At 33.7% G+C, this 27480-nt stretch overlaps 1 protein-coding gene across 1 annotated transcript in view; it reads left to right on the top strand.

The window, feature by feature from the left end:
• Positions 1–27480, top strand: part of MNAT1 (MNAT1 component of CDK activating kinase) — a 195460-nt gene that overhangs the window by 118408 nt on the left and 49572 nt on the right. Inside the window, exon 7 of the mRNA XM_046647685.1 lies at positions 466–587. Within this exon, the coding sequence (XP_046503641.1) occupies positions 466–587 (122 nt within the window). The remainder of the gene's footprint in view (positions 1–465; positions 588–27480) is intronic.

Consider the following 27480-nt stretch of genomic DNA (forward strand, 5'->3'; position numbering starts at 1 on the left):
TAAGTAAGTTTAATTCAATTGTAAAGACTTAAGAGAACAGACATTTATGTGGCAAAACTTTGCAGAGAATAATTTCATTAGTGTTCTTCCCCAATTAGACTTTCAAGAAAACACTGATTACCAAAACTGTCAAAGTTGTATAATAAGAATAGGAAAATGTGAGGATAGACTATTCTTATATATTTGCTGAATTCTATCATTGGCATCAAACAGCTATGCTTCTTAAGGCCAAATTTGAATTTAATGATTGATTTGGTTTTCCTCCTTTAAATCATGTGTCAGTGACTATATGTGGATTATATAATGTGAGTTTCAGTGATATAATAAATTGTACCCATGGAATAGCAGACATAATGGATAATGTTTTTAATGTGAGGAATTTAGTCCATCTTTAAAATCACTACAAATAAGTAGTAATATGAAAGTAATATTAAAAGGTATTGCTTTCCTTCCTTTTTCTAACAGGGACAACATATTTCATTAGCACCTATTCAAAAGCTTGAAGAAGCTCTCTATGAATACCAACCACTGCAAATAGAGACATGTGGACCACAAGTTCCTGAGCTTGAGATGCTAGGACGACTTGGGTAAGTGCCCAAAAGAACTTCTCATTGAGGAGCTGATGTTTAGGGCTTTGTTGGTACTGTTTTTAACTGACACATTAGCATTCTTAGATTTTGAGTTTATAGAACTTTGTTCTTTTGTAATAAATGAATGGTGTTTAATACTAAGTTGATGAATTATTTTTTCTATGGTCTTGTTAGGTCTTCTGAGATTGAGATTGGATTGTATTATTTCCCTTCTAAGGCTGTCCTTGGCAGCCTTACTGAAGTAGCTGTTCATTTTCAGCTCACTGTGTGTGTTTTTAGAAATAGAGGCTTAATTTAGTCAGTAGTAAACCAGTAAAAATATGAGAGTTGAGCTCCTTGCCATGAAAAAGAAGAGATTTACTCACTGCTGTCTATAGTGAAACTGTATTTATGAGAAATGAGCCACAAAATATATTTTGTCAAAAGGTATAATGTAGGTTGGCCCAGTGGCTCAAAAGCCATATTATATGTGTCAATTTTGGAAATTAACCTGGGATCTTGGCTTTTGTGAGTGATGCAGATGATCATAGTCTGTCTCGGGCATAAGTGGATATTTGTATACTTGAAGGCAAAGACTTTGTTGGATGGAGCAAATCATATTTTGATCTGGTGCCTCAATCAAAACTATTGAATGAAAAGATGATGCAGAAACCCTTGTTTATTAACACAATAAAATAGTGTAAAGAAAATAATGGGTACAATGAGACTAAGTAATTAAAAAGTAATAAAAAAAAGACCACAACAGCAAAAATAAGATCGATGAAACAGATAATAAAACTTACACGCATCTTCAAAACCAAAACCAAAATCTTGAACACGATGTATAGTATTTTACATATGAACATGAAGGCTCCCAGGTCAAATTACTATTAAAATGATAGATCATTTACTTATCTGCTATTTGGTAGATCTTAAGATTTTCTTTAGTTCTATATTCTCTTAAAGTCCTACAACCTCCAAGCATGAAGCTGTGGGGATGTGAAACAAAGCCTAAAACCTCTTTTGAGTTTGAGAGAAAAATTTATTAAATAATTGGTCTAAATGCTAAAATTAAAGCTTGAGAAGAAAGGCAATATTGGGTTTTATGATATAAAAAGTTATAAGTGATATAGACATTTTGATTTCTTATCTCTTACTGGGTTAGCAAGAGCCAGAATTTTGTATCTCTAAAATGCATTTTCTTAAAATCTTTGCTTTTAATGTCAACAAAGGCAAAGTATTTAAAATAGTACTCCTCTCTTGTAGAGTTTAGCATTTTCCAATAATTTTGTCATCAAAATTGCATTAGAAAGATCATGGAAATGGCCATACATAATAACAATGCACAAGTAAAATGTAAGACAATAATTAGTACAAAGAATAGGAAGAGGGAAAAAATTGTGCTACTATAATATTCTTACACTAGACATGAAGTGGTATAAAAATATCTGGAGATAGGCTGTGATAAGTTAAAGACAGGTTTAGTATAAACCTTAGAGCAACTACTAAAAATGTAAAACAAAGAGGGATAGTCAAGAAGTCAATGGGGGAGAAAATAATGAGATCATAAAAAACAATCCATTAATGAAAAGGACAGGAAAAGAGGGAGGCAAAAAATAAAGAAATGGGATAATTAGGAAACAAGTAGCATGTTGGTAGGTTTAATCTTAACTATTTTGGTAATTAAATGTAAATGTTCTAAACCAGCACTATCCAATAAAACTTTCTGAAATGATGGAAATATTCTATGTCTGTGCTGTCCAATGTAGTAGCTACCAGTTACATGTTTCTACTGAGCACTTGAATGTGCCTAATGCAGTTGAAGAATTGAAATTTAAATTTTATTCAGTTTAATTTAAATAACCACATATGGCTAGTGGCTGCCGTATTGGATAGCACAGTTCTCAATACTCTAAATAATAGGCGGAGATTGCCAGATTGGATTTAAAAAGCAAGATTTATACTATATGTTTTCTACAAGGATCTGGCATTATATATAAAGATATAATTTCTCTGAGCTTTAAAAGTTTCTCTAAACTTCTTGGATCTATAATTCATTGTTTGTTTTAAAGATTGGTACCTGAGCTAACATCTGTTGCCAATCTTTTTTCCCCTTCTTTTCGCCCAAAACTCCCCAGTACATAGTTGTATATTCTAGTTGTAGGTCCTTCTGGTTCTGCTGTGTGGCACACCACCTCAGCATGGCCTGATGAGCGGCACCATGTCCACACCCAGGATCCAAACCAGCAAAACCCTGGGTGGCCAAAGCGGAGGGTGCGAACTTAACCACTGGGCCACAGGGCCGGCCCCTTTGATTTGTTGTTTTTACTTTGTAAATATGTCAACCATTATCTCTTCACAGATTTATTCTCCCCCCTTTTCTCTCTGTTTTCACTCTAAGACTCTGATTTCACATATGTTAGACTTTTTGGTATTGTTTTACAGTTCTTGGATGCTCTGTTTTGTGTTTTTCAGACTTTTCTTAAATTTGTGTTTCCAAAGTTTGGAAAATTTCTCTTGTTCTATCTTCAAGTTCACTTATTCTTCTTTGTGTCCCTTCTGCTGCTAAGCCCATCAAAGAAATTCTTTGTGATATTGTGTTTTTGTATCTAACATTTCCATTTCACTCCCTTTTGTAATTTTCATCTCTGCTGCAATTTCCTGTTTATACGTTATCCATCTTTTCCCCTAGATCCTTTAATTTATTGATCATCTTATTTTAAAGTGCCTCTTTGATAGTTCCAACCTCTCTGAGTCTGGTTCTGTTGACTATTTTATGTCTTAATGGTAGATTTGTTTTTCATGCTTTCTTGTGTTGATCGTAATTATTGTTTGAATATTGGATGTTCTGTGCAACAGAACTATAGTGACTGAGGTAAATAATATTTATGCCCAGAAATATTTATGTCCCTTTTCTGTCAGGTCATTAGTGTAGGGAGTTTAGTATTAAGCATGTCGTTTGATCTCAGTTTGGGTTTTGTTGTTGCTCTGGTTCTTCCAGTCATGGTCTGTTGCCACTTGTGCCTAGTAAGAGGCCTGGAGTGCTGGAGGGATTTTCTTAGTCTTCTTGGTCTACCCTCAGCTTTCAGCAGGGTCTGCAAGGGGGTTGCACAGAGGGTTCTCTCTTGGTACCCCTCACAAGCAGTAAACTGCTCTTGCTTTTTACTTTAAATAAGTTGTGTGGTGGGTTCAAGGGGTTTCTTAGTTCTCCTGTTCCAGCCTTAGTCTTAGGAGGTTGTGTGTGCTGGAGCCTCAGGGTGGTGCTTTCTCAGTGTACCTGTCTCTTTCCCAGAGGAAGACACCTTCTGTCTCCTACTTTAGGATGCAGGTGGGCAGCAGCTGGAGAGCTTTCCTTAATCATTGACTATCTAGAATACAGTTAGTTCCAGAAGTCTTGAAGTAGACTTTTGTCTCACTCAACAAAGACCGTTCATACGTTCTACATCCACAACAGTTAAGAAGGCAAATTGCTCTGATCACAGATAAATCTGTATGTATTTCAAGCAATAGACCTTGACCGCAATAGTTTCTTTTAGCCATCTGTGGCTAAGTAGTGGAGGAATTTCTAGATCATCAATGATGACGTCAGAATTGCTAAAGAAACATTGACTTTTTCTTGACGTAGAACTCTTTATCTACTGAAATAGAACCTACCTCACACTTTCCTTCTCTTCAGCTTCTACCTTGAGAAAGGGATGGAATTCCTTACAGATGCTTTTACATTTTGGAGCTGAGATTAGCTCCAAGTGGTCTCTTTGGTGATATGTTATGACCACATCCTTAAACATTTGCCAAAATAAATCCTAAATTGAATTCTTATGCTACTAGTTCATTTTATTCTCTGAAATTATTATTTGTAACTATATGCTTTCCTATTTTTTTCTTATTACTCTAGATCTAAGAATATATTTTTACCTAATCTAATTTTCAGAAACATTTAGAGAGAAACTGAAGAAGTTGCTCTGTGAAGTGACTTTTCAAAGAATGATTTGATATTCTCGAAGGTGCTGCTCTTGAGGTACAGGGAATATAAACTTCAGTTGACTTGAAGGTATAATAGTTACACATCTGTCCTAAGAATTGTCTACATCTTTCTGGAAGATTGCATCTAATAAGCCCCAGTTATCCCTTTACAATTGGCTGTCCCCCTTCCCCCAGTCCTCTAGCTTCTAGTCTTCTCTCTTTTCTTTTTCTATTACAATAAAATTTCTATTTTATATTATGTTACCCTACAGAGGAACAAGTTCAGGTTCTCTAGAGGCAAATAGAGACTAAGTTTCTCGTTTCCAGTCTCTTATTTCTGCTTTGAAATCTATATGACATAATGAGGTTAAGAATAGTACACTTTATATATTCACTTTAGTTGGTGCAAAACTGGATGCAGGCACTTTCAAAATAATTTTAATCATATATTTTTGGGAGTGGATGCCATAAGGTTTTGGAGGTATTGTGTCTCCAAAGAACTACATTTTGTCGTTATGTATTTTGATAAAGGATGATATCAAAAGTACATTGCCATGAGATTTTAGGTGGTTTTTACTGAAATCTTTTCTAAATTTAGTTAAACTTGAGAAGTGGATAAAGAATAAATGAAAATTTCTCATTCAGGAGGGTAATTATGAATATATTATTATAGTTCAAGTGGCACTGGCAGTAACCTTCTCAAGGCAATATGTAAACATGTTTTATTAATTCTGTGCCAGTGGGAGCAAGCATTGGGAAAACTTAACTGCTAATTGAAATTCCCCAGACTACGGCTTTAGTGGTTAATCTAGTAAAGTCTCGTTGATTGGCACCATGAGACTGTCTTTTTAATAATCGACTGGCTTTCTAGTTAATATTTTACTACCTTCCACCCAAAGAAGAGTTATTCCTTTAACTGATATAAATTATGAGCATTTATTAGTTTTATTCATCAATCTCAATATTCATCTATTTAAATAGATAAAAGTGATTTATTTAATATGAACTGTTCATTTGTGAGCCCATTGTAGGAATAAGGAAAAACTGTTGTTTTATAAGATAAAATATGATCTTTAAGCAAAATGCATATTTTTCAGTTATCCTTATTTATGAATTTAAATGAAGCCATTTGCTACAAAAATTCTGTAGAATAAAATTTTAATCTTCATTTCCTGTAGAACATTTCTGTATGTTTCTTTGTGGTGGAGTGCTGTAGCCAAATTGACATGTTCATTTCTGTCTCTTCTGTTAACTGTTATAAGTTCTGTGCTATTAATTATGCTAGCTTTGGAAAATAGATTTAAACTATGATGGTTTAATATTTTGAGTCCTTCCTCACTAGATGCTAAGAATCAGTAATGAAAAAAATTGTGGTAGTAGTGATAGTATTGAATTAACTCAGCAACTAGAACCTGATGATAATCAGAAGAAAGTCTCTTGTTTGATCTCCATCAGCACCTGTCAGTTTTGTTTTCTTGTGTGGTCGTAGACTAGGTTGGCAAAAACCAATCTGCTGAGCAAAAGTAACTGACTGGTTATAGCGAAAGTAACTGACCTGTGGCAAAGCAATTAATAGTGTTCATTTTTGAGGGAATAGGGTAGGGTATAGTCCTCCCAAAATAGAAGATGCACCTTCACAGTAACCTTGGAGACACTTTTCATGACCATTTTTTTGTTCTTAAAAAGTCGGTAAATTGGAACTTTATCTGCCAAGAATTTGAGAGGAGATGTTGAATGCACTCTAACAAATGTTTTATTATAACGCTGTCTTTGTCTCCTGTCTTAAGCCCTTCCTTACTGTTGCCAGAGAAAACTTTTTTTTAAAGATTTTATTTTTCCTTTTTCTCCCAAAGACCCCCGGTACATAGTTGTGTATTTTCAGTTGTGGGTCCATCTAGTTGTGGCATGTGGGATGCCGCTTCAGCATGGCTTGATGAGCGGTGCCATGTCCGCACCCAGGATTCGAACTGGTGAAACACTGGGCCGCCGAAGTAGAGTGTGCTGACTTAACCATTACTCGGCTATGGGGCCGGCCCCCAGAGAAAACTTTCTAATTTGTCAGTCTGGTTATGTCTCTCTATTATTAATATCCTTCAGTGGCTCATCATCACCTACATAATCTGACCCCATCTACCTTATGGCCGTAGATCCTGCCCTTCTCATACTTGGTGGTTTTTAAGAACCTCGTGGTGTCTCTCAGATTTTTGTGCCATTGCATGTGCTATTTCGTTTCCTTAGGAAGCTCTTGGCCTTTATATTTGTGGCACAGTCCCCCCAGTAAGTTCTTTCCCTTTTTTCCTCCCTATGCGTGAATTGTCTGTTTTTGCTGTTTGCCCTATTTTCTATTGGGGTAGTTTTGTTTTCCTTATTTATTTATATGAGTCAGCTGTATAGTAAGACTATTAACTCTTGAAATTTTAGTTTTATTTTTTTATTCTTATTTGTTTATGATGTGAAGTAGTTTTAATCTCTGAGCAGTAAGATATATTGATGATGTCCTGTTAATTTTCCATTGTTCTTCTACTTAGGATGTTCTAAACTAACACAAAACTTTGTTTTTATTTATATTCTAAATTTTTATGTAGCTTCAATTTTTACATTTAGTCACTTAATCCGTCTGGAATTTATTTTGTTGTAATGAGCTGTAAAAAAAATCTTTATTCTGTTTTTTCAACATAAATCAGTTGGCCTAGAATAGTTTGTTCAATAACCCTTTTCTCCATTGATGTGTGATATACTAGGACTTTTTCTCCACTGCCCTTCCTTTTTCATTAATCTATCTTTGTTTCTTTAACAGTATCACTTTATTATTTATTTAAATACATGATATGTTTTGATATTGTCATGTATTTATTTTCTATTGCTGTGTATCAAATTACCACAAATTTAAGCAGCTTAAAACAACATCCATCTTTATTTCATTTGTTATCAGTATCTGAGTCCGCGGTCTGGGCGTGGTTACCTGGATCCTCTACTCAGGTTGCACATGGCTGCAGTTAAAGTGTCAGCAGGTGCTGTGGTTCCATGTAAGCGAGGCTTGGGAGTCGTCTTCCAAGCTCGTTCATGTTACTGGCAGAATTGGTTTCCTTGCAGATGTAGAAGTCGCAGTGGCTTTCATCTTCTTCAGTGCCAGCAGGAGAAAATCTCTTTGAATCTCTTCCTTTTAAGGTCTCCTACCTGATTAAGCCTGGTGCTTTTTATTTCCTCACAATCAACCAATTTGAGATCTTAATTACATTTGCAAAATCTCTTTTGCCATATAATATAATTTCAGGAGTGAAATCCATCATGTCCGTGAGGAAAGAATTATGCAAGGAAGCACACAGGGGGTTGGAATCTTGGGGGCCGTCTCAGGATTCTTCCTACCACAGATGGGGCAAGTCTTCGATTGCCACTTATCCTTTTCAGAGTATTCTTTTTTTTTTTTAAAGATTTTATTTTTTCCTTTTTCTCCCCAAAGCCCCCCGGTACATAGTTGTGTATTCTTCGTTGTGGGTTCCTCTAGTTGTGGCATGTGGGACGCTGCCTCAGCGTGGTCTGACGAGCAGTGCCATGTCCGCGCCCAGGATTCGAACCGACGAAACACTGGGCCGCCTGCAGCAGAGCGCGCGAACTTAACCACTCGGCCACGGGGCCAGCCCCCTTTTCAGAGTATTCTTAGCATTTTTGTACATTTATTCTTCCAACTAAACTTTGTTCGCCAAAGAGCAACAAAGCACTCTATAATTCTTTCAAGTTTTCTGTATGTTTGAAAATTTTCATAATGAAATATCGTGAAACTAGTAATCAAACGAAACAGACCAAAACCCACCAACAGCTGACTTAAGATACAGCCAGCCCTGTTGCCCCCTGGAAAACAACCAAACACCACTGCCTGTGGGATTTTATTTGGAATTGCTTTAAACTTATAAACTGATTAGAAAAGAATGAGCATTTAAAACTTACTGAGTTTTTATGTCTCACACATTTCTTCGAAATTAATTTTTGTTATATCATACTTGTGATGCTGTTGTAAAATTGTTTTCATTATGCTTTCTAACTAGTTTTTGCTTAAGTATATTTTTGGTTTATACCAGCTGCTTTATTGAACTCTAATAATTTTAATTGTTCTATTAGGTGAATGCCTGGGGTTTTATTTGGAAGTCAGTCATCTGAAAAAATGAATTTTTTCTTTTAAATGCTTTATCTCTGACTTCAGTTTCATATTTTATTGCATTTGGCTAGAACTTCTTGATCTGGTGTTACACAGTTCTGGTAACTGCAGTTTCTTGTTGCTGATTTTTTTGGTGAATGTTTCAAGTGTTTCATCATTATTGTGTTTGCTGTTTGTTTGAGTGGTTTTTCTTACCATTTTGAATTAAGTATCCTTTTAAATCCCCTTGAAGAAATTTCTGTATTTTTGGTCAAGGTCTTTGCCTATTGACTTCTTATACAGGGATTGCCTAAGAATGGAGAAAAGGTGTTTGTTTTGTTTTTGATACTCTCTACTTAAGTTTGTATGTTAGTTTCAGAAAAAGTCTCAGGGGCCCCAGAAAATCAAAGAATATGGAAAAATACGAAAGTCACAAAGAAGATTACAGTATGTGTATCCATGTAACCTATATTATACTTTGTTATAATTATCAAAGCGTTACTAAATTAACTTATTTTGTTAGCCATGATGGCAAAATGTCTTTAGTATCTGTATTCATTGGCATTTGAATTAGAAATCAGCTTACACATCTAACACGAACCTTTGTGCTTCAAGTTCTAGTCTGGCTCTAGTCTGGTAAGTTTTAAATGTTTTTTATGCAGTCACGGAAAAAAATATGTTTCTGCTTGAAGCAGTTGTCAAACAAGCTTCTTTCATCAACAGTCAGACACAGGGCAGCTGAATGAGGCTGTTTAGTCTAGAGTAAATGCTCACGAGATTACAAGGTCACTGAGGAAATGCAATTATGCACTTGATTCCAGAATAGTCTTTTGTAGTAGTGACTTTAAGAGTATTAAATCATAATATTAATTAAAAAATATATATTCCAAAATTAATCTCAGAAAGAAAAGTAGCACTAAATTATTTAGTTTAATAATAAAATTATAATTATAAATGATTACAATGAAATATAGTTTTAATTCACATTTATACAGGACCCTAAAAAAAGCAAGTTAAATTTATTATTGGAATCTGATCAGTTTTTCCCAAAAATCACTATAAGATTCAGTAGACTCTGTATCTATATGTAATTGTCTCCATTGGGAAATGAAACTTCATCATATTTGGCTCATGTTAATTGAGAAAACAATTGATTATTTAGCAGCTCCTTTACTGTTGTTATTCATTCAGTCATGAAGTACCTGCTCTCTGCCAGTTACTGTTCTAGGTGCTGAGAAAATAGTAGTGAGCAAAACAGAAAACACATGTTATGAAGCTTACATTCTACTGGGGTGAAATGAACAATAAAAATATGCTGATGAGTCTGTTGGATGATAACTAGTACTTTGAAGACAGATACCACAGGATAAAGGGATATATAGTGATTGGGGTAGAGTGCTATTTTTACATAGGTGGTGGAGGAATCTTTTGTAGGATGATATTTGAATAGACGTGAATTAAGCAAAGAAGCTAATCATGTGATATCATGGGGAAAGTGAGAAGGAACTGTAAGTGCAAAGGCCCTGAGGTGGGAGTGTGAGTGAGGAAGAGAAAGGAAGTCAGTGTCTGAAGCAGAGTGAACTGGGGAATAGTGGAAGATGAGGTCAGAGTGGTAGCAAGTTTTTAAGTAAGGAGGCAGACTGGGCCCAATCAGATAAGGTAGGGTCTTTTAGTTGATGGTCAAGGCTTGGGCTTTTACTTTGAAGGAGATGGGAAGTCATAGAAGAATTTTGAACAGTGTGTCATATGACTTGTATTTAGAAAGGTTTGTTATAGGAGAATTGACAGTAGGGTGAAAAAAGAAAACTTGCTGCAGTCCTGGTCAAGATGTTAGTGGCTTATACTAAGAGGGTAGCAGTGTAGTTGCTGAGAAAGTGGTCAGATTAGGGATCTCATCTTGATAGCTGAGAGTAGAGAATTTTTGCTGCATTGGATGTGAGGAGTACTAAAAAGTTCCTCTCAGGGTTATATCTGAGCAACAGAGTTGCTATTTACTGTGATGGGGGAGAGGTTCTTTGAGACAGCATTGTTATGTCAGTTGCTTTATGTTATTTATCAAATATTATTGTTAAAAAATATGTTTCTAAAGAGACTGCAAGAGCTGGGAAAAACCTTAGAGATACTCTGTGCAACTCTCCTCTTTTATGGGAGAGTGAACTGTCATGAGTTCCCTATAGGAGAGGCCAGAGAGGAAAACTCATGTTCATTGTCACTTCTCTGGTTTGTGCAAAACTAGGACTGGATTCTTAGGCCCTTAGGGTACTTTTTCTCTGCTGTACCATATGGTCTTGCCATATACAGAGCTTTATTTTTATGTTTTTAGATTATTATGCTTTCAGATAGTATATTTAAGGGCAATGAATTCAAATTATGAAGCAACTTCCTTATTTATATTCTCAAAAAAATGTAAATAAAATTATTGACTCTCAGCATGAGCCAAGTTCTCCATCTCCATTCTGTGTTTTCTTTTTGGTGAGGAAAATAGGATTGAGTTGGGCATAGTGACTCGCAAGCTTTTGGGTTGGAGCATAAGTAGAGGTGACCTGATAGCAGAAGTGTAGCAAGGGCAGGTGCCAGGCCTGGTCTATCCCAGGTGCAGGCAATAAAGGGTTGCACTGTCAAGAGAGAATTAGAAAAAAATAATAAAAGTAATTAAAATTTGTTTTTTTACCACCATGTACTAGAAGTTCTAAACAGTGTTGGTTTTCAAATAGTCCTTCCTGAAAAAATCTTTTGTTGGTCCAAGTTCTAAACAATTGCTGTTGTTACTTTTGAATTTAATAGTATATATGTAAGTTTCCAATTAGCACATCTTTATTTTTTGTTCTTTAATAGCACTATATGGTACACAGAAGTCGATTCAGAGAACTGCTAGTTTTATAGTCAGCCCCAGCTCCACCTACTCCCCCAACACCTATGAAATCAGCTACATTTAACCTCACTCAAGAGTGAGTTTGTGAGGTTTTGGACCTCCTCTCTCATTTTTGGCAAATTTCCATTTCCATCTTTTCTGTGGCACTGTGTATTCCTGAGTTTAAGTAGTAGATTTGAAGAAAACAGTGATAGCCCCAGTGATTGTAAAGATAAAGAATAGAACTTAAGTTCTTGGAGCATTTATTTGTGTCTAAAGCTTTTCAACTGGGGGACATGTGAAAGTTGTTAGAATCAATTCTATAGAAACAAAGACTTGAACCATATTGCAATTTCTGGAATTTATTGTGAAATAGGTATTTTATGAAACTCTGTCAAACTCATCATTAAGTTATTGCCTAGCTACTTGGGTATCTGTTGCTTCAGGAAAGAAACTTGAAATTAAAATTAACAAAAAATATACTTCAGCTGATTATGAATAATGATAAATTGACAAATCTGGCTTTATTACCTATTGAATATGAATATTCAAAGATAAATTTGAATGAATTCATTGACAGATTTGAAGAAGTCAAAACTCAAAACAGAAACTATAATGTGCCCCATCTATTAGGTACTTATAAATACTTTCCTGTTTTCAGAAGTTAAATTAATGTAATTAATGAGTATTTTAATTTGTTACTTTCTTCTTTCATGATATAAATTTTATTTTAATTTTACATTAAAACTTTTTTACTGGCATAATTATGTGTACAAAGTCCAGTAAAAGAAAATCTCACTATCTGTGTGTCTTTTCTGCATTGTTACTATTTTTCATTTCATGATTATTACTGAAAATTTTGTTGTATAGAGGAGCAGGTGTGGTAAAAAATGTTCTACTTTGGCTGTCCAATATGCTGGGTGTGCAACTGCCTCCTAAGAGTTGGCCCTAAATATGGGATCCTGTGTCATAGGTTTCTATACCACCAAAACATCTTGTCAATTTAATCATAAAAATAAATTCTCCATCATATTTGGCTATACTGTTTCCTGAAGAATGTGGAGACTTAGAGAGATTTGAAGAAAAATGAGCAATAAAAATAAGTAATGGTAAGGAATTAGATCTTAATTAGATTAAAAGAATTGTGATTGTTGAATCTGGAAAAGAAATGGCTCTGCTTTGGGAAAGCAGAATGAACATGGTTGGTTAATCATTTTTTAGTTTGTGAAGGAATTTTGAAGGGAATTCTGTTTTTGAAAGGAAAGTTGCCAATAAGATGGTAAAATGTAGATCAGATGACCAGCCAGGGTTGGCTCTTCATGCTGAAATTTCATTGTGGGAGAAGATGCTGATTGGTTCTATGTAGTTTTGGTATTTATTTGACTGAGAACAAGATGCTATTTTAGGTACTTTTTCAAAGCCTATTGCCATTCTTGGATTCTGCATGCCTCAACATAACTTTTTTGCCTCTGCTCAGCTCCTAAATTTTCACTTTTTGTTGTACTGTTTATTTGTATGTTTCTAAATAAAACAATTGTACTGCAGTTTCTTGATTTCCAATGTTAGATGCCTCTTGACATCTTAGTGTGAGAGATCAGGATTTAGCCATCTAAAATTCCTTCCCTATCCTTATCTTCCTTCCTCTGTTATCTCCCAATATGGTTATATCACACTTTTTAAATTGAATCAATATTCACTATTTCCAAGGAGACTATGTAAATATTATTTTCAGCAGAGCCATATTGTACAATGATTGTGTTTCTTTAGATTTTTCATAATGATTGCCTTGCTTTTTATTTTATTTTTTGTCTTCAAATTTTCCCTTTAGATTTAATCAGCATCTGCTTACCTCATCAAACCCTAAAATCATCTTACGCTTTCTAGGGCTAATGGATATGAAAACAAAATAGAATCTTACCATTTATCACCTTCTGTTTTCTTTTAACCTCCTTATCCAGTGTAGACAGCACTTCAGTGCTGTTTTTGTTAATAGCTCAGTCTCTCCTGTCCTTATGTTTGCCGTGTGTTATAGGCATGCAGTTTATCTGCTCTGCTAATTTGTGATGGATAACATCAGGGCTTCTGAGATTGCTGCTTTCTAAGTCTTTTAAAAATATTCTGCCAACAAGTGATTAGCTGTCTTTAGATTTAGAGAAAATTGCTTCAACCTTTAGATCTCTTTCCTTGAGTTTTACCTCAAACTTAATTTAGAAAGAATTGAAAGTTAGAGAGGCAGGAGCAGTAATATTTATTTCATTTTCCTATTCCCTTCCTCCCTCCTAGAGAAGAAAAGGAAGAAAGATTCAATGGGTTGGACTTGATAGTGAGAGACAGGAGTCTTTCCAGTTGTAAGACGTGTTTGGACAGCTCTGGCTCCCAGTGTCAGCAGCAGGAGGGTATTTCTTGGAACTCTCTGGTCACTTTTCCATGAAGCCGGCATTCTTTCTTAGGAAGGCTTAGCTCTTACCTTTAGCCTTTATCCTCTCATTTGGTTGAAGTTAACATGTATAGCCTGATAGCTTGCCTACTGGTCTAGGTGTTTGTTTATTTATTTATTATAGATCATTTATCCAGTACTATCTTAACTCTCAACTTAAAGTTTAAAAATGATATTGAAGGGCTATATTATTAGTGTTTTCAGATTGCAGATTATGTCCAGTATTTTGAAAAATGGAATAAAATAGAAAGTAAACTAGCCAAGGGCATTGTACTTGGTAAATGTGTTGTTTTGTGAAACTCCCGTTTCAGTTATATGTGTGTGTGTTTGCACGTTTGTAGTTGGTTTTCACATAGAGTATATTTACTAATTATGGTAAGAAAAGTTTGAGAAATGCTGCTTTAAACACAGAACACACAGTAGTTAAAGTCACTACTCAAATTGTTTCTGAAGTCTAGGAAACATACGTTTGAGGTCAAGGGAAATTATGTACAGGCATAGGTGGGCATAGCCTCTGATTTTCTTTTATCATAATGCTTTTTGGAATTTCATGTTTCTGACTCTTTTTATCAGAGAAAATAGTCATCCCCATTTATCATCTAGGTTGAATGGACTCTTTATTTGTTTTATAATTTTAAGTTATTTTATGAATAATTTGCAGATGTAAGAATAAATTAATAGTGGAAAACAACTTTATTAGAAAATGTATTAGATATTTAAACATAGCACAGTCAGTTTTTTTATTCTGTATGTTGCTGGTTTAGGCAGTATACAACATCCTTTGAGTGCAGCTAACCACTGATCAATGGTCATGCATAAACATGGAACATAGCCATCTTGTAAATATTGTCAGTATTTCAAATGCATCTCTAATAAATTCTGGCTTATCACTACTTCTGGTTCCACTTACATTTGTATCATCCAAATGCAAAAACATCAACAATAAGCTTACTATTATCTCTTGTTTTTTTTGCATTTGCATTGTCAAAATTAGTTTTGGAAACTTTGATGCCTTGTAATTTGGTTGAAGAGAGGACCACCATCTTTTTTTGCCATATAATTACAAAAGGTTCTTATTTTTAGATTTATAAACACCAGTTAGAATAACCAATCCAATTAATTATTCATTTCTACATTATCTCCTAACTTCCAAAAGCTTTGTATATGCACCTGCCTATAGCATTTATATGCTTCAAAACTATAGCCAGTACATTATGATACACAAACATCATGAAAAATAAAAAAATTTTGACACACATTCTTTCAGCAAAATGGTTGGTCAAAGTTCTTGTCCTATATTATTGTAGAATTAAATCTGTCCTGTTTAATCCTGACTAGATGAGAATACATTTCCTTTTTCTCCTTAAAAATGCACACTTGAGTGACTGCACACGGGCATCAGGGATCTGTTTTGGGTGATGAAAATGTTCTAAAATTGGATTGTGCCGATGGCTGCACAATCTGTAAATTTACTAAATATCATTGAATTGTACACTTAAGAATATATTGGTAACTCATTGATCTTTGAATTTGAGATAATTCATCTAGGATGTTGTCATATTTTCTTAAGAGATGATGCAAAAGAAAGATGCAATAATTTAGGCAATGCAGTAAGAAAACTGAAGGTTGGTATAATAATTGTGATTTATTTAACTATTGTGTCCTTCTTCAGGTGATCATTCTTTTGCTTCTTATTATTTTAAATTTTTTTTCTTAGCATTGTAGGGAATAATTGAAAGAGTTCCTGGGATGGTAAAACATTAACATGTTTCAAGCTATACTAAAAATAAAGTCACTAAGATCCTGTAATATATCTACATTAATAAAAGAGTCCAATGGACCTATTTGGTAATTTAATTATGGCAATTTAGAATTAATTTTATTCTGTTTTTAAACAGCTTTGGTGAGGTATAATTGACATACAATAAACAGCACTTATTTAAAATGTATGTTTTGACAAGCTTTGAAATATGTATACAACCATGAAATCATCTCCACAATCAAGATAATGAACAAATCCATCATCCCCAAAAGTTTGTTGGTGTCACTTTGTAATTTCCCCTTCACATATCTCAGCCCCCAACCAAGAAACTACTCGTGCACTTTCTATAACTATAGATTAGTTTGCATTTTTCAGAGTTTTATATAAATGGAATCAGATGTGTCCCTTTTTTTTTTTTAGTTGTATAATTCAGGACTTATGTAAGATCTGTCCCTTTTTGTTTGGCTTCTTTCACTCAGAGTAATTATTTTGAGATTCATCCATGTTGTAGTGTGTATCAAAGGTTCATTCCTTGTTATTGCTGAGTAATGTTCCATTGAATGTGTATACCACAATTTCCTTATCCATTTTTCTGTTGTTGGATATTTAGGTTTTTTCCAGTTTTTTCTAGTTTTTGGTTATGATAGAGCTAATATGAACATTCATGTACAGGTCTGTATATGGGCATATACTTTCTTTTATTCTTGGGTAAATACCTAAGAGTGGATTGGCTGTATCATATGTAGATGTATGTTTTAAGTTTTTAAGAAACTCAGAAATTGTTTCTCAAAGAGGATGTGCCATTTTACATCCCTACCAGCAGTGTATGAAAGTTTGAGTTGCTTCACGTCCTCACCAATACTTGGAATCCCCAGCCTTTTAATTTTAGTCATTCTAATAGATGTGTAGTAGTGTATTGTTTTGGTTTTCATTTCTCTAGTGATTAATGATGTTGAGAATCTTCCTGTGTTTATTTGCAATCCATATATCTTCTTACATGAAGTGTCTTTTGAAATCTTGTCCCCATTTGTTTACTGGGTTTGTTTTCTTATTGAGTTTTGAGGGCTTTTTATATATTCTGGATTCAAATTTTTATATATTGTGTTTATCAGGTATGTGATTTACAAATATATTTTCCCAGTCTGTAACTTATCTTTTCAATCTCTTAACAGTGTCTTTGGAAGAGCAGAAGTTTTAATTTTCATGAAGTCCAGTTATCAATTTTTTTTCCTTTTATGAATCATACTTTTGGTGTTATGTCTAAGAAATTTTTGCCTAACCCAAGGTCTAAATAATTTCTCTTGTGTCTTCTTCTAGAAGTTCTATATTTTGGAGGCTAATATCATTTAGCTCTGTGGTCTGTTTGTAGTTCATTTTTGTATATTGCAAAAGGTATAATTTGAAGTGTTTTGTTTTTTGTTTATGAATATTGAGTTGTTTCTGCACCATTTGTTGAAGAGACTATTATTTCTCCAATGACTTGCCTTTTTACCTTTGTCAAAAATAAGTTCTCCATATATATGTGAATCTGTTTCTCAGCTCTATTCAGTTCCGATCACTTATTTGTTGATCTTGCTACCAAAACTATATTGTCCTGATTAGTTTAGCTTTGTAATAAGTCTGAACATCAGTCCTCCAGTTTATTCTTTTTTTATAAAGTTGTTTTGGCTGTTCTAGGTTCTTTGCATGTCCATGTAAATTTTAAAAGCCTCTTGGGATTTTTTTTTAAAACGAACTTTTTATTTTAGAATAGCTTTGGATTTATAGAAAAATTGCAAAGATAGTATAGAGAGTTTATATATACCCTACATACTTTCTGCTGTTATTAACACCTAACATTTGTATGATAGATTTGTTACAATTATGAACTGATATTGATATATTTTTATTAACTAAAGTCCATAGTTCATTCTGGTTTCCTCAGTTTTCCCCTAATGTCCTTTCTCTGTTCCCGAATTCCATCCAGGACACCACATTACGTTTAGTAGTCAACGTCTCCTGAGGCTCCTCTGGGCTGTGACAGTTTCTCAGATTCTCCTTGTTTTTGATGACCTTGACAGTTTTGAGTAGTGGTCAGATATTTTATAGGTCTATTGTAATTTGTCTAATGTTTTTCTCGTGATTAGACTGGGATTATATGCTCTTTCAGGGAAGACCACAGAGGTAAAGTGCCACTTTTTCACTTCATATCAAAGGTGCCTGCTATCAACATGTCTTATCATTGTTGGTGTTAGCCTTGATCACCTGGCTGAGGTAGTGTTTGTCAGGTTTCTCCACTATAAAGTTACTCTTATCCTCCCCTTCTTTATTGCACTCTTTGGAAGACATCACTATGCACAGACCACACTTAAGGAGTGAGGAGTTATGCTTAACTTTCTTGAGGGTGTGGTATCTACATAAATTATTTGGAATTCTTCTACATGGGAGATTTGTCTCTTCTACACTGTCTGTTTATTTATTCAATCATTTTTTTTCTATCACTAAGGACTCAGGAATGTTACAATCCAGTTTCAGCCATTGTAGGTGTTTTAGTTGGCTCTGGTGCCCATTTGCCGTTCCCCATCATCGTGCTTTTCTTCTTTTTTTCTTTTTTTAAAGTACTTCTTTACTTTCTGGCACTACAAGATGCTCCAAGTTCATCATATATATATTTCCTGACCCACTTCCACAATCGGCCATTTCTCTTAAGAATCCCTGGTTTCTTTTGTTGGAGAATAGTAGTAGAAAACAGTGTCTGTGCTGTAGGTATGCTTGTTGCTATCACTGCTCCTAAGATCTGCCAAAATTTTCATTGGGATTATATTGAATCTGTAGATCACTTTGGAGTGAATTGTCTCTGTCTTAAAAGTAGAATCTTCTGATTCATGAATAAGGTATATTTTTCCATTTAAGTCTTATTTAATTTCTCTCATCAATGTACAGTTTTAGTGTGCAGATCTTGCATATATTTTGTCTGTTTTATCCCTAAGTATTTCACATTTTAATGTTATTATAAATGGTATTCTTTAAAAAAATTTCACCTTATGATTGCTTATTTCTGGAATGAAGGGATATAGTTATAAAATTTTGTGTATTGATCTTATAGCCTGCAACTTTAACCTCTTGTTTTTTGTTGTTGTTGTTGTTTTGTTTTTCTTTTTTCTTTCTGCTTTTCTCCCCAAATCCCCCCAGTACATAGTTGTATATTTTAGTTGTGGGTCCTTCTAGTTGTTGTAGCCTGCATCTTTGCAAAACTCATTTGTTAGTTCCAGTAGTTTTTTGTAGAGCCCATTGGATTTTTTCTGTAAATAATCATGTCATCTGCAAGTGCTCTTTTATTAGGAACATAAACATTTATGATTGTTATAGCCTCTTAATTTATTGACCTTTTTATATTTATGAAATGATCCTCTTTATTCCTGGTAATATTCTTTGCTATGAAATCTATTAGTTTCATATTAAAATAGCCATTCCAGTGTCCTTTTGACTAGTGTTAACATGTTATCTTATTTATGTTAATATGTAATGGGCTTTAATTGTTATTTTTAAATGAATTAATAAGTATTTTCTAATTTTTTAGTTGTAATTTTTAATGTGGAAAATATGGGTAGATATAACCCACCTAAGCAAAAGCTTTTTGGAAGTCCTCAGTAATTTTTAAGAATGTGAAAAGGTCCTAAGGTCAAAAAGTTTGAGAATTGCTAATTTGCTATATATATTTTTCATTAGATATACAGCTTTTGTAGTTATCTTCTGTTTACTCATTCATTTATTCATGAGATGTTTATTAAGCCCAATTTATTTATAGGAAATAAAAGTATGTAAGACATGGTTTTGGTCAAAGAGCATGATTTATATCAAAGAATTCTTGATATAGAGTTGAGGGGTATGATAGTTTATAAAGAAATAGTATACAATGCAGTATGAGATTCTTGTTCCCATAGTGTCACTGTGCCTCACACGGGGTTAAGCAGCATAGATTCTAATGTTAAACATACCCGGCTTCAAATCCAAGCTCTGTTCCTTAGCTATGAGAACTTATCCTCTCTGAACCTCATTTTTCTTATTTGTAAAATGGAGATGATAATAGAATCTCTCTCTCAGGATTGTTTTGATTGTATAACTTAATTTGTAGCACTTAAGGCATAGTACTTTTAATACTTAGAAAATATTTAATAAATGTTACCTGTTGTTGTTTTAGTAAAGAATCTTTACTTTAGTAAAGAAGATTTTATGGAGTAAGGAAGATGTAGAGGTCGCATCTGGCTTTAGAGGCAAGGGAAAGGGTTCATGGAGGTGGACACTGGTTAAATGAGTCTAATTTTGATTGGCCAAGATTGGGGGCTAGTTAACATAGACAAAAGGAATGCTCTGTAGTAGTTGGGATAACATACTGCCTCCACCTAATGAAAAATCAGTGTGATTAATCAGTATCACCAGGATGATAAATTATCTGTGGGAATAATGTCATCTATTCCTCTGTCAATTTATAAAATATAAGATGGCAGCAATACCAGACTATTAAAGGTTTATTATCACGTTAACCTTTTAGTGTAGAGATTAAGAGAACATACTCTGGAGCTAGACTGCTTGGGTTTGAATATGGGTTTTTCATTAACTAGTTTTAATACACTGGGCACTTTACTAATCTCTCTGTGTCTCAGTTTCCTCAATTTCAAACTGTGCGTAATATTAGTACTAACCATCTCATAGACTTTTCAGGATTAAATGAGTTAATAAATGATATAACCCCTTAGAATAATATCTGACACATGGTAAGCGCTATATAATCGTTAGCTATTTGAGTAACAAATGCTACCATTGGAGTTAACGTTTGTTACAGGGGATATTGCTAATATGTAGTGAGCTCTTTGACTGTTGAACTTAAACTTATTTTTAAAGTTTAAATTCAGTTTAACTTTGTTAATTGATTTTGTTTTCTCATTATGATTATCAAATTGCAGTTTTGGGTCAAAGTTACTTTAATATGAAAACAATGTCAAATTTTGTAGCCTGGGTCATTAATTGTCCTGTGTGATTTATATGAATTTGATTCTTTTTCAAAATTGTTTTATTTTTAATCTAAGTACTCTTTCTACTTCTATAATCTCTACTTTTTGTTAAATGTTATGATTTTTAAAGACCTATTAAGAATAATTGTACCCTGTAGTTTGTTTTCTATCGAAATTTATAGACAAATATGAAAATACATAATTTACACATATCATACTAAGGAGAATTATTCCCTAGTCAGTGTTGTATAACAGACATAGTAAGCCAGGAATGCGTGTTAACAGATTAAAAAGATAAGGAAGAAGTAAGTGAGATGATTATGCTAGTAGGTCTTTGTCATTGATCTTTGCTTGTAGTTGTTCTAAAGAAGACTTAATGGAAAATGTTAAGTGTTTTTAGAGGCAGTTTCGAGTTTTGTAAATAATGATTTTAGTAGTAAGATGTAGAACAAAGATTAACCGCTTGAAGATTTATATTCACATTGGGGATAATATGTCTGTGCTTGTATGAAGTGAGGGTCTTTAAAAACATCAGCAAGAAAAGAATCTCTTTTAATTGTTGGTTAACCCATTAATTGAAGATTCTGTAAAGTATGCAGTCACGTATGAATTCTTCATTTCCTTGGTGAGAACTAGGATTCAGGTGACTATTTTGAGATGTGCCCTGAAAGATTCATATTCTCTTAACAACCACTTTTAAGTGAACATAAGTATATTTTCTTTAGGTATGTAGAAATTTTATTTCCGCTTAAAGAGACTAAAGTTCAAAAAAAAGGAAAAATAATCTGGAGATTGAGTTGTTAGGAAATTATTAGACATGTGTAGCTTGGTGACTCTTTTAACCTTTCAAATGAAAAACATTACTGGTTCTAGGGTTAAAGAACACTGCTAATTTATAGTTATCAAGTTCTGTGATTGTGACCCAGGTCTGTTTTCTTTTTCTGTTTTCTTATTAACTAAGATATAATTCATTCTTTTAATTTCTCTAAATCCTTCTACCATGAATTTTCCAACTAAATTAAGCATCGAGCATAAGAAACACTAGATTTTTATACAAGTTATTAGAAATTGTCATTCACTCCTATTTTCAGAAAGAATAGAGATTATGAAAATTTAAATTTGAAAGAAAATACATACAATTTAATGCATTAAGACAAGTTAGCTTTTCCTTTTCTAAGAGTCTCCCCCAATCTTCTTGGAGTTGTATGTAGCTTTCTTAAGAGCTTCTCTTAAATATGTTCATTGAGTTTGCCCCGTTATAAAGGTAACATGTTCATTACAGAAAAATTTTGAAAATGTAAGTAAACAGAAGAAAAATTACCCACATTTCTACTATTGAGTTATTGTTATTTTTCAGTATGCAAAATCAAATAACTACCCGTATCCCCTTTTTTCTTAGTGCGTTATTACTTAAATGTCAACCTCCTTCCTCTTGGTTTGGAAGAAGCCAGTGTTACCACTCCTCAAACATCCAACAAGCGAAAACTAGAGAGTTGGTTCTGCTGGTACAGAATCGAAATATATTTAAGCTTTGCTTCTAATAATATTCACTGCTTTTAACATGATAAGAATGCCCAAAGTAGTCATTATTCTGATTCAAAGGTAATGTTGGCGTGGTTTTTTTTGTTTCTCTCATAACTGGTTTTAAATATAAAAACATAAATCCTAAAGAGTGGGAGTGGAAAAATGGGGATGGTTTTCATTTGCTACAATTTCCTGTGAGACATGGCTGTAAACAAGGCCCATATTTACACAAGACAGTCTAGTTTTCCATACAGTGGTGTGTGTATTCAGCACATTTTGAAATTCTTTAACCAGTCATCTGTGTTTAATACTTTCATAGTAAATGTGTTTAATAATGCTGGGTGAAATTTGAAATAATTTTTAAATAATTTTACAGTAGAAACACCAGTTAAATCAACCTTGTGGTAATAAATGTTGGAAAAAAATTAATTGTTTTTGCTGCCACTGCAAAATCAATTGTGTAACTGTTCTTTTTAAACTGACTTTTACATTACTAAATGCTAAACACTACCCTCCTGTAACTTGTCAGAAGCAGGTTTTGGTTAATAGATATTTTCAGTGATGTAATGGGAACTTTTGGCAGTGAGTCAGAATATAATGGGCTGTGATTAATGTTTTAATAAGTACTTTTCTATTGCTCATGATGTAGAGGAGAAATGGTTTCCTGCTTGGATTGATAGGAGAATAGCAGGTGTGCATATAGAGTTTTTAAAAAAAGAGTTGGAATATTTTTCTTAAAATAACATTGTTTTTATATGGTTAAAATTCATTATCAGAGGAGATGCAGATGTTACCACAGAAACCTGCAATTGATTTGGAAAAATAAAATTAGGAGATGACTAGCAACTGCCTAATCAAATCTTTTAACTTTTAGCCTTTGTTTTTCTATGGAGCTATAACTTGAAGTCTCTATAGTTTGAACTTAGTTCTTACTATAAGCTAAAAGGAAATCAGGGATCTGATTAAATCGGAGGACATGTGAGTTCTATGCCCCATTCTTTCTAAAACATTCAGATTGTTCAAAAATTAAAAAAAAATTTTTTTTAACTTCTCCAGAAAGTTTTTCTCTTAGGGCAAGGAAGTACAGATTGATAGTCAAATGCAATAGTGATCATGTAAGCATTCTCCATTGCAAAGGCCACAGGTTCAACCTATAAACTCAGTAAAGTTCAGAAGTTTGGAAAGTTAAACCCGGGAGATTTTGTGTCAGCTTTGGAATCTGAGTAAGTGAAGACAAACCAGAAGAAACATTGATGTGCTAGACTTGAGGGATTGGTTTACAATTTTCTGGTTTTTTCATTTTTCTCAATTTAATTTTGGCAACTTACATGCAATAAGTATGCATTATTTGTTGTAGGTAAAGAGTCCTAGGGCTCAGTAGATATGTTCCATTTGGGAATAGTATTGTAGTACTGCAAATACCCTCTGCCTTATGTTTGTTTTTGAAAAATATGTAAAATTGAGCATTTGTCCAAATGTGCAGTTTTCTGGGAGAAAGTTCACAATTTTCATCAGTCTCAAAGATATCTTGATCCCAATAAAGGATGTAGAGTAATAGTTCTCAAACTTTGGCATACATCAGAATCACTCAGAGAGTTTACTAAAACACAGATTGCTGGGTCCTGCCTCTAGGGTTTCCGATTCAGTAGGACTGGAGTAGGGCCCCAGAATGTTCATTTTTAACAAGTTCCTAAGTGATGCTCTTGCTGTTGATTGGGGACTGCACTCCGAGAACCACTGGTTTAGCCTTGGTAAATAGACTTCTAGACCTGTACCTGTTTTCATGTATAATGTACATTTTACGAGAACGTTCATGTTATGTTATTTTGTTACCTCTTTTTACTAACATATTTTGACTGTCTTTCCATATTTATCAATAGCATCGTTTAAAAGTATTCCATATTATAATTTATTTAGCCAGTTCTCTGTTAGACATTTAGATTGTTTTATATGTATTGTTTTTATAAATTGATTGTTACTAAATTTTTGTGAAATCTTTCAATTATTTCATTAGCAAAATCCCTGGATTGAAGGATAGACATGTCTCTAAGGCCCATTTGAGGCTAAATGACTTTTGACATCTGGCCCTTGAACACTAATAAATATAATGACCACCACTTTAAAAGAGACAGAGGAAATTTTAAAAGTAAATTAAATTTTAAAAAGTAAATTGTAAAAGTAAATTTTAAAATTTTAAAAGAAATTTTAAAAGTAAAATAAAACTTGTTGCATGAAACAAGTGTTTTACCTCTCATTGGCTCAATAGCTTGCATCTTTTTAATGGTGAAAACCTGTTTGACCAGTAGATTTTTCTAAATTAAAAACATTTCTTTCCATCTGTGTAACTATAATGAAATTTCTGGAGAGTAATAGCTTTTTAAAAAAAATTGGGGGGAGATAGTTGCCATATTACACTATTGGTATGTCATGTACACATAGAGTTTACAATATGCACAAAAATTTGTATTACTAAGTTTATACCAGGATTAAAGAGCTATTTAAATTCAGTGACTACTGTTTTTTAAAAAAAATTATACTTCAAACTCACAACACAAGATGAAATAAGATGTGGCAGTGACAACTTAGAAGGGGAAGAGGAAAGGGATGGAACCAGCTTAGTCTAAGGAAATAAGAGTCCATCAGAAAATGGACTATCTAATTTATGAGATTTTTTTATATAAGCTACATGGTAACCACTAAATAAATAATTAGAACAAAGACACAAATTATAAATAAGGAGAAAACTAAGAAAACCAGCATAGAAAACTACCCAACTGAACTGGTAGTCTGAAATACATGGGACGAGAAACAAAGGAAATTCAGGAGAACCAGAAAATGAGCGATAAAATGGCAGCATTAGGCCCTTATAGACCAGTAATCACTCTAGATGTAAATGGATCGAATTCTCCCATCAAAAGACACAGAATGGCAGGATGGATTAAAAAACAAGACTCAAGTATATGGTGCCTCCAGGAAACACTTCTCAGCCCCAAAGACAAACACAGACTCAGAGTGAAGGGATGGAAGACGATACTCCAAGCTAAAGGCTAACAAAAGAAAGCAAGTGTCGCCATACCTGTATCAGACAAAGTAGATTTCAAGACAAAACAGTTAAAGAGAGACAAAGAGGAGCAGTTTATAATGATAAAAGGGACACTCCACCAAGAAGACGTAACATTTATAAACATATATGCATCTAACACAGGAGCACCAAAGTACATAAAGCAACTATTAACAAACCTAAAAGGAGATATTAACAACAATACAATAATAGTAAGGGACCTCAACACCCAACTTACACCAATGGATAGATCATCCAGACAGAAGTCAACAAGGAAACTGTAGTATTAAATGAAAAACTAAACCAGATGGATTTAATAGATATGTATAGAACACTCCATCCAAAAATAGCAGGTTACACACTCTTCTCAAGGCACATGAAACATTCTCGAGGATAGACCATATGTTGGGAAACAAAGCAAGCCTCAATAAATTTAAGATGATTGAAATAATATGAAACATCTTTTCTGACCATAATGCTATGGAACTAGAAATCAATTACAAGAAAAAAGCTGGGGAAGGGGCAAAGATGTGGGGATTGAACAACATGCTAGTGAACGACCAGTGGATCATTGAAGAAATCAAAGGAGAAATCAGATATTATCTGGAGACAAGTGAAAATGAAAACACACCATACCAACTCATTTGGCATGCAGCAAAAGCGGTCCTTAAGAGAGAAATTCATTGCAATACAGGCTCACCTCAACAAACAAGAAAAATCTCAAATAAGCAATCTCAAATTGCACCTAAAAGAACTAGAAAAAGAAGAACAAACAAAGCCCAAAGTCAGTAGGAGGAGGGAAATAATAAAAGAGCAGAAATAAATGAAATTGAAACAAAAAAGACAGTAGAAAGGATCAATGAAACAAAGAACTGGTTCTTTGAAAAGACAAACAAAATTGACAGGCCCTTAGCCAGGCTCACTAAGGAAAAAAGAGAGAAGACTCAAATAAATAAAATTAGAAATGAAAGAGGAGAAATTACAATGGATATCACAGAAATACAGAAGATTATAATAGAATACTATGAAAAACTATATGCCCACAAATTGGACAACCTAGAAGAAAGGATAAATTCCTAGACTCTTACAGCCTCCCAAAACTGAATCAAGAAGAAATAGAGAATCTGAATAGACCAATCACAAGTAAAGAGATTGAAACAGTAATCAAAAACCTCCCCAAAAATAAAAGTCCAGGAGCAGACAGCTTCTCTGGAGAATTCCATGAAATGTTCAAAGAAAACTTAATACCTATCCTTCTCAAACTATTCCAGAAAATTGAGGAAGATGGAACACTTCCTAACACTTCTATGAGGCCGACATTACCCTGATACCAAAGCCAAACAAGGACATGTTGCACACAACATGATTTTATATATAGAAAACCCTAAAGAACCCATCAGAAAGCTATTAGAAATGATCAACAATTACAGCAAAGTTGCCGGGTACAAAATCAACTTACAAAAATCAATTGCATTTTTATACTCTAATAACAGATTAACAAAAAGAGAACTCAAAAACGCAATCCCATTCACAATTGCAACAAGAAGAATAAAATATCTTGGAATAAATTTAACCAAGGAAGTGAAAGACCTATACAGTGAAAACTGTAAGACTTCACTGAAAGAAATCGATGATGACATAAAGAAATGGAAAGACATTCCATGCACATGGATTGGAAGAATAAACATAGTTACAATGTCCATGCTACGTAAAGCAATCTACAGATTCAATGCAATCCCAATCAGAATCCCAATGACATTCTTTACAGAAATAGAACAAAGAATCCTAAAATTCATATGGGGCAACAGAAGACCCTGAACAGCTAAAGCAATCCTGAGAAAAAAGAACAAAACTGTAGGCATCACAATCCCTGACTTGAAAATATACTGCCAAGCGATAGTAATCAAAGCAGCATGGAACTGGTACAAAAACAGGCACACAGATCAATGGAACAGAATTGAAAGCCCAGAAATAAAACCACACATCTAAGAACAACTAATCTTTGACAAAGGAGCTAAGAGCATACAATGGAGAAAGGAGAGTCTCTTCAATAAATGGTGTTGTGAAAACTGGACAGCCACATGTAGAAGAATGAAAATAGACCCTTCTCTTACGCTATTGACAAAAATAAACTCAAAATGGATCAAAGACTTGAAGGTAAGATCTGAAACCATAAAACTTTTAGAAGAA

Source organism: Equus quagga, chromosome 20 (assembly GCF_021613505.1).
Source record: "Equus quagga isolate Etosha38 chromosome 20, UCLA_HA_Equagga_1.0, whole genome shotgun sequence".
Taxonomy (NCBI): Eukaryota; Metazoa; Chordata; class Mammalia; order Perissodactyla; family Equidae; genus Equus; species Equus quagga.